The 8508-nt window shown below is 36.7% G+C and overlaps 1 protein-coding gene across 1 annotated transcript; it reads left to right on the plus strand.

Annotated features, from left to right (window-relative positions):
- Nucleotides 1–5530: 5530 nt before the first annotated feature.
- On the plus strand, nt 5531–6355 carry LOC108059065 (androgen-induced gene 1 protein). The gene has a single exon (XM_017144102.3). The coding sequence runs from the start codon at nt 5567–5569 to the stop codon at nt 6269–6271; it is 705 nt and encodes a 234-aa protein (XP_016999591.2). The 5' UTR covers nt 5531–5566; the 3' UTR covers nt 6272–6355.
- Nucleotides 6356–8508: the final 2153 nt, after the last annotated feature.

Genomic DNA, 8508 nt, shown 5'->3' on the forward strand with positions numbered 1-8508 from the left:
TGGGGGGAAGCAAAATGGCAGTACTTATATAAATTACACTCCTTGTTCTTAAACTTTAAAGGAACGAGAGATTTTGGAGTTAGAAGCAACAAAATACTTTGATTTTTTCTCTAGTCTATGTGGATTTTTTCAAAAATTAAATCTAATGGGTACACTTTAATGTAAAATTTGGATGTAATGACCATTTAAATCTATTTTTAAAATAAAAAATAATTTGGAATGTGTGTGTTTTATTTATTCCTATAGTCAGAGTATGGTATTTTTTTTAACGTACAACGTGAGCTAATTTGTATCTAAACTATTTACATTTCTGTGAAATTTTTAAAATATGAACGGTAGGTTTTCCAAGTCTCTGAAAGGCTGTAGGTACATCGAAAGCGAGAAAACGGTGGGGGTAAAATGGAATGAATACGTAAATTGTGCCCAACCTGCCGCCTTAATGACGGCGATTAAAGTGCAGTGGCAGGCGGCTGTGGCCAGATGTAAACACTTAAAAAAATTTTGTTTATATTTTTTTAAAAATATTTTTTAAGATTATATAAACTTTATAATATAAAACTATTTCCAAACAAACAAGACAAAATTTTTCAAGAGAGTCGCATGTTGCAAACCTTTCCTGCTGAAAATCAAAAATGAGTTTTTAATTTAAAGGGAAAAATGTATTTTTATTAGTGAAACGCTGGATGACTTGGAGGACGGGGCGGTGACACATTGTGCGATACATGAAAAACTCGTAAAGCAAAAAAGGAAACAATTACAAATGCGAGCACACACACGTGCCTTTCTATGTATTCAAATACAGGACCAAAGGATGCTGGGGTTTTTCTGCGGGGGTGTTCGTTCACAGCGAACAGCGAAGTGAAGTGAGCGGTTCGCAGATGTTTGAAGGATTTCTATTACATTTTTGTTTTGTTTCTGCGATGTCGTGGCTGCTTTACTTGTATTTCCCTTTTTGGTTTTCCCTGTGCTGAAGAGTGAAATTGCTTCCGCCGCACTTAACGGTGCGCAGTACTGCCTTCATCTTGGATTTTTCCCCATCTGCCCCCGTTGCTCGGGTCCTTCTTCATTTGATGCCAAACATTTCCGCAGCTCGTCGCATAATTTAATGCAAATACTCTTACCGCGCCCCATTCGCTAGATTCTGTTGATTCCGTTCAGTGCTGTCACACAAAAACTTGGAAAAATTATGCGAAAGTAGCTTCTTTTCATAATAACAAAAAGGGGTTTTACCATATAAGTAAAGACCCTTGATCAAAGTCGGTAGCTCGTCATTTCTAAATCATACACACAAAAATGTTTGAAGATTGCTTATATTATTTATATTTTAGGACAGAAAAATATATTCTAAAAATAAAAAATAAAGAGGTTTTGAAAACGAGTAAAGTTGTTAATTACAACTTTATCTCTATTTTTAAAAGATTTCTAGGATTTCTTCTCCTTTTTGCATTTGTCGGATTTTCTTATATCCGCAATTTTTACCCTCCTCGTTTTTTGGCATCACTGCGTGTGGCACTAAATATCGATTTTAATAGGAAGCTGGATTTTTGTGCATCTCGCTGGATGTTTGTCCTTGGGCTGACCTTTGCGAGCTGCATCCTGCATCCTGCAGCCGGCTCTTGGCCAGGTCCTTGAGAGCTGCTGGAAAGCTCCTTGGGCGGCAATGACTTTCAGTGCCAAACTAGTTGGTAATTTAAGCTAAATGTCAATTTCGCCTGAGACATCGAATCTTTACTTAATGTCTGGAGCGGAAAAAGCAGTGTAATCATTATTATAGGGATGCCAGCATCTTTTATTTATTTTTTAACGATTTTATAAAACAATTTATTTTTTTTTTAAAAAAAAAGCATTTTGTAGCAAATTGTAAATTTTCGGTTTATAAAAAACTGACAGCAAAAGCTCTATTGAATATTTAGGATTTACATACATGCGTCGATTTATGTATGCACATAATTTGCATGTATTTTAATACAAAGTGATGTCCTGACTGCGGAATTAGGCGACATGTGCTGAGGAAAAAACCGAAATTCAAATATTACAGACCGAAATTTAAGTATGCCAGCTTGAATGTTAAAAAAGGGATAAGTCCAACTCGCTTGAAAAAATAAGAAACAAGGAAAAGGGGCTTATGGCGGATTTATTTGGCAACACACGTGTAGTCTGCAAATCCCACCGTCTGAAAACCATTTCCCCATCCGATCAAAACACAACCTCACACAACTGAAGAGCAAACACAGGTTCACGCAATCTAAATATTATCGTGAGCACTCTTAAAAGATACAAATTTGCAAAATACACACACAACATAAATCGTGGGCAGAGTCTTAAAAAAAAAGTAGGTGAAGATAATATTTAAATATTCAATGATTATGTAAATTACTAATTTAAAAGAAAACATTATATATTATTTGAAAGAAAACATTATATATTATGTACTTTTGATCAATTTATATATTTATTTTTTTTTACCAATAATGTTAGGTTGTTATCTTAAATCATATAACTTAAATACTAAATATTTTTAAAATAATAATTTTTAGCTAAGAATTAAATTATGTATGCTTTGTTTCCATTTTATTGCAGCACAAAATCAATAAACTGACGTCAGCTTCAGTAACTTTTACCTCATTCTCTATCAACTTTATGTTGAAATATTAGGATTGTGTATAAACCTCCTCAAGAATTCGCTTATACAAGTAGATCAGGCAAAGTTAGTTCTACTTCCGATGGCATACCAATCCTACCATTTCCCAGCCTACTTTGCCGCCGAAATGCTTTGCGCTTAATGAGTTTTCTACTTGCGGTTTCGGGGAAAATTTGCGCAAAAATGCGACTCTTTGCCTTTAAGTGGCAAGGGGGACGGAAAATGAGTTGGATGTTATGGGGCGTCGCGGTTTTTACCTTAGTGGTGAGAAGTGAACAACAGGACCGTATGCGCTATAAATGCTTTAGTGGTTACCGCGTTTAAGTCATTAGAGAAAATTCTTAGCAACCGAAAAGGGGTTAGGAGATATTTGGGCATAGAATTTGAATCTCAAAGGTTGTGAGTTGTATATGTAAGTGTATGCGGTAGTTTTTGGGGCTTGACAGTCTCAATAGATGCGGGAAGTTTTTTGGGGTGTCTACTTGCAGAGCTTCAAGCTACCAAGATGATTTGAATATTTTTTGTTACATAATAAAATTTTGTGACTTTCCTTTTAAAATTTTTAGGGTTTTTATTGTTTGACTTATAAACTAAATTTGTAAATAAGGAAACCTTTTATTTTATATTCTATATATAATATACATATCTTAAAAAAAATATTTCAAATTTAAATATTTTAGCGAACATTTTTCAACTAATATGTTGATAGTTATAAAAAAGGTTTTTTGTTAAGATCCAACAAATTTTCGTAGTTAGTTTAAATTTATATACATATTATATCAGTAGAGAAACTGAACCTAAAAGTAATAGTCAACAATACTTTGAGTTCAACTCAACTAGACGACTCGAGGAGAGGGCAAAGTGTATGGAAAACAAACCCCTTTTGGAATTCGCTCTCTTGAGTGAAGCTCGTTTGACTCACAAAAACCCTGGCTCTGTTCTCTTACACCCTAAAACAGACTCTTCGCCGGAGCTCAAGAGATTTTTCGTAGTGTAATCTCACTCAAGACACCTCCACCAGAGTTTAAACCCCTCAGAGATTGATATGTTTGACTGTCAAATATTGTACACCCCATTACAAGTGCGAAGATTTTGGCCAGATTCGTCTGCCTTTATTTGAATACTCTGTCGCAATGACCGTAGCGAAACGTGTCCGACAACGGCTTTAAAAAATTAACAACATTGCTCCAATTAGTCTGGGCTGTGCAGATCATAATTACGTAGGCACACATCGAAATTATAAATATTTCGCAGGCATCGAACCAGCGACCTGCGTCACGGTATCCAATTTTTGCGACTCCTTTCGTTTTTAACTCCACTTCGTTATCGCTCTTGACAGACGCTTAAATTGTATTTATAAATAGTAACAGACAACTATTTATCATTCTCCCTCAAATTTGTATAGCAAAGACTTACTAACCAAACATATGTCGACTTAACTTGGACTAACAAGGTAGCTGTGTGTTCGGCCATTGAAAGCTCATTAATATTCTATAAAGATATTTTGATTTGTATTTTCTACCCGCAAATAAAGTTGATTTAATGAAGAACAAAATTTTGAATAATAATAGTTTGAACAATTTAAATAAACTTGTATTTTAGAGGATTTAAAGAAATATTAAAATCATCATTCTTTGAAAACCGGTCTGATAAAATTCACTTACTAACCCTTATTCCAACAATTAAACTTTCTCATAAAAATATGCTATATTTTAAATAAATTTAAAAATTATAGTAAAACGAATCGGCACAGAGAAAAGTTTAATTTTTTTGCCATAAGTTCTTCATCCTAATTTTCGACTAAAAATATTTGTTTATTTTCAATAGTTTTCAATATATTAGTTGATATTGGTTGTTGATAGGAAAGTATAGGTAAAAATTTTAGCGGAACTCTTGTGAAAACATTTATTTGGCCGTCAGATGGCCGAATCGAATCGAGCCAAAGGTAATTTAACTATTTACCAAAGGTTCTTCGCAGGACATATGGTGGTGATGGGCCTGGCTAATTATCGCCGAGATCTGCACTGCCGACAAAGGAAAACAAACAAATATTTACGGAGCACACATCCATTTGATTGCCTGCGGTCGGTGGGCCTTCCCTTCTCCCTTCCTACCCTTCGCAACATCTGGTTTTGAAATTGGAGTAGCTCTGACCAGCCGAATCAGCTGTGCCCAAGGTCGCACCCCTGTTATTTTCTCAGCAAACTCCCCATTTTCAATCATCACATTACCTTTTAGTTTTGCAGTGGGTCAAAAATCAAACTAACAAAGAAATTGATACACTGAGTTTTACCAAAGGCTATATATACTGCCGTTGATATCTTTTTCAACCGCATTTCTAGCAAATTCCAGCTTGGGGTGAATCGTCCCCCGGTTAAAAATCTATATTTCAGACAAGACTAAAAATATTAAACATCACATTTTGCATTATTCCTAAGGTGGCTATAAAACAAAATATAAATATATTTTCAGCTTGACTGATCAAAAACAAATATAAATAAATCTATGTTCTGCGTTTTAACTTTTTTTTATAAATAAATACTTTTACTATACTGTGAACGGATATAATAATTTATAAAATATAAAATTGTATCCTAAATTCAGAATTAAACAAATTTTTGTTTTTTCTAGCACTATTCTAGTTTAACAAGGCTCGATTATATTCAAATGCTAAGAATACTATTGTTTATGTGTAATAATATTTCAAGTAGTATATTAGCTTAAAATTTTATTTAATTTGCTTTTGGAACAGATCTAGGTACAGAATAAGGTACGAGCATGTCTCCCATCGTTGCCTACCACCTTGTCCAATGCAACCGTTCCAGCTCACGATTCTTTCCCCGTTTCGAATTGATTTTGGACCCGATTTCCCAATGGCGCCATGACCAATCGACGGAGGGGTTAGTAGTTAGTATCCATCCGGAAATGGAGCGACGCAACTGGACGAATGGGTTGCGCCTGCTGTGGCACCTGACCGCCGCCGTTCACCTGGGCTACGCCATCTACTACGACTACCGGTTCGCGCAGCTGCCGCAATTGGCGGTGACAATGCGCCTGGAGCCACCGATGGGCGGCAAGTTCAAGTACATGACCTTCCTGGGCGGCCTGCTGCAGTTCGGCTACTACGCCCTGGCGCTGACCTATGACCTCGTGCGGCAGAGGTCGCTGCGAAGGCTGCGCGACTACGTACTGGCCACCTATGTGGTGCCGCTGGCCCTAACGGTCGGCATGACATTTTGGACCCTCTACGGCATCGACAGGGAGTCGATATACCCGGAACTGCTGGACCTGGTCTATCCCAACTGGCTCAACCACACCATGCACAGCTTTGTCGTGATCTACGCGTTGGTCGAACTGGGAGTCACACGGCATCGATATCCGGAACGCAGGCGGGGATTCATTGGACTTGGCGCCTTCATGGCAGGGTATCTTATGTGGATTCACTACGTCTGGCTGAGCACGGGCATCTGGGTCTATCCCTTCCTGGGCGCCATCGACTGGCCCCTGCGGATCCTCTTCTTCGCCCTGATCCTGTCACTCGGCTTTGCTTACTATCTCTTTGGTGAGCACGTGAATCTTGTCCTGTGGGGGCGAGCCAACCGACATCGCAGGTGGAGTGGCAGCGATTAAAGGCTCTTACAATTTTTTCAAAATATTAATTTAAGACTAGGAATTAGGATTGCAAAAATAAAATATATAAGTTTCTCACCCGTTCATACAACTTCTTTAAATAAATTTTAAAAATGAATTTAACTATAACTAACTCACTTTTGAATAGAAGTCGGAAACGTATATCGGTCTAGTCTAATTATTTTGTTTTCCATATTCTTTGATCATCGCCACGCCAGCTGCTAGAGAGCAGAATTCATAGGGATTCGAACTTATCCACATTCAACTTTATTACAGTCACGTGCGGAATTCTCAGCTGCCAGCTGATTCTGGAAAACTCATTCATTGTTTCACTCAATCCTTTCAGCGGGAGGTTCCGGTTTGGTTAGGATGTGGGCTCCGATTTCAAAAAACAAATTCAGGACACCACTTGTGCCAATATTTCGAAAGTGAGCAATGGGACAGTTTTCCATTGTTTGCTGGAAAGGCAGATGGGTAATAGCCCATTCCAGTCATTCAGCCTTTGTGTATCCCACATGATGTCTTATTGTAAGCATTTCCTTTCTTATGTTTCTATGCCAGATGATTTGTAAAATTATATTATTAGCAAATAAGTAAGTTGTTATTGCTGGGATATTTTGCATAAGGAATTCAAATTGAAAATTATGCTTGACGAAAAGCATTAAATCTGAATTAATATGGTGTAATCAAACATTGGAGATATTCTTTTAAAAATTTAGGTACCTCATTTTCCAAATTGGATTATATTAAAAAAAGTATATCTACAAAAATTGAAATTAAAAAATTGCTGTTTACAGTGACTTTTAGTTATCATTGTGTATCATTCGTTTTAAAAACGAGACTGCTCGGAATTTATTATAAAAATTGGGTCGCTGCTCTTGCACGAACAGCAGCCAAAAGCAAATTTGCTCTTCAAAGTCAATTAGACTACGGCTTTGTGCAAAGGTTACTAAACCTTAAAATCATCTGGGGCTGAACAGAAGCCGGATTGTTGACAAGCCGTTAAATTTCGATTAGCACACGCGAACAGCTGTTGAATTGTTTGATCAATTCCCTGGAATAAGCAGCACGTTTGAAGATCGTTGGGGCATATCTCCCAAGGTCAACGACAGCTCCCGCTAAACTGCTTAAAACTGATATTATTGATATTTTGTATCTAACTAATATACATCTTTAGATCCCGCTAGATTTGTATTGCTGCTGTAAGAAGCTACACATGCATTGCCAGAGAACTGAATTTAATTGCTGAGACGCCTTGCTGACTCCGCTGGGCAATGGGCCATTAAAACTAATTGGTTTGATTGATTCAGCTACTCGCAGTGCACAGAAAAAACCGTACAGAAACCAATTAAATAAAATTTCAAATAAATAATACAAGTCTATGTAAAAAAACAATTTTAAAGTCGAATGAACCTTATTATTTTCACTTATGCTTCGGAATATATCTATTTCAAAGAACGATTTACTTTTTACTAAATTTTAAGATATATTAAATGTAACTTGTGATGTACATTTTTGCAGTGTGGGGCTCTCACATCAGTCATTGCATTCGCGTGCATGGTTTGTTAGTTCTTGCCAATTTAATTTAATTAATGAGCGTATGTATCAATTGGCTTGCAATTGTTTAATTGCTTGTTTCGTGCCGTGTTTTAGATGCTGATATTTTATATCCCCCCCGAAACGAGAACACAAAGGAAACGTAAAATACATTGAAGATACTTTAGTTTAAGATTCTTAACTAGTATTTTGGTTTGATAGTTAAATTGTATGAAATATGATATGATAATTTGGTTTTTTAATGGGATGTACTTTATTTTCTCCACTTTTTTCAACTAAAATATTATTTTAAATTAAAATCTGTATGGTCACCCATTTATTGATATAAAATAGTGAATCAATGTAATATATTGACGAAATTAATCAACTAAAAACTTGACGTACAAATGATTTGCATGAACTTGCACTTAACGCATTTCTCAATTGATCGCAGACAAGCCACACGTAGTTCTAGGCGTCACGTAGTTCATAGGCAATAAGACACGTTGCTCCGATGTCGCCATCGATTAACCGTGACGTAGGAGGGAATATCGGACGACGACACGTGCGGTTCAGAGGTTCGGAGGCTCAGAGGTTCATAGGTAAGCGGCTACGTCAAAGGAACGGCGGCACATGCCCGGAAGGATCGGTAAAAACTATCCAGACATTTCCCTGACGTGGGCGCCTATTTTAATTGTAGA

Source organism: Drosophila takahashii, chromosome 3L (assembly GCF_030179915.1).
Source record: "Drosophila takahashii strain IR98-3 E-12201 chromosome 3L, DtakHiC1v2, whole genome shotgun sequence".
NCBI classification, from domain to species: domain Eukaryota; kingdom Metazoa; phylum Arthropoda; class Insecta; order Diptera; family Drosophilidae; genus Drosophila; species Drosophila takahashii.

Bases quoted from the DNA above. Each gene is read 5' to 3' on its own strand.
- LOC108059065 (XM_017144102.3), top strand. From the start codon at position 5,567: ATGGAGCGACGCAACTGGACGAATGGGTTGCGCCTGCTGTGGCACCTG.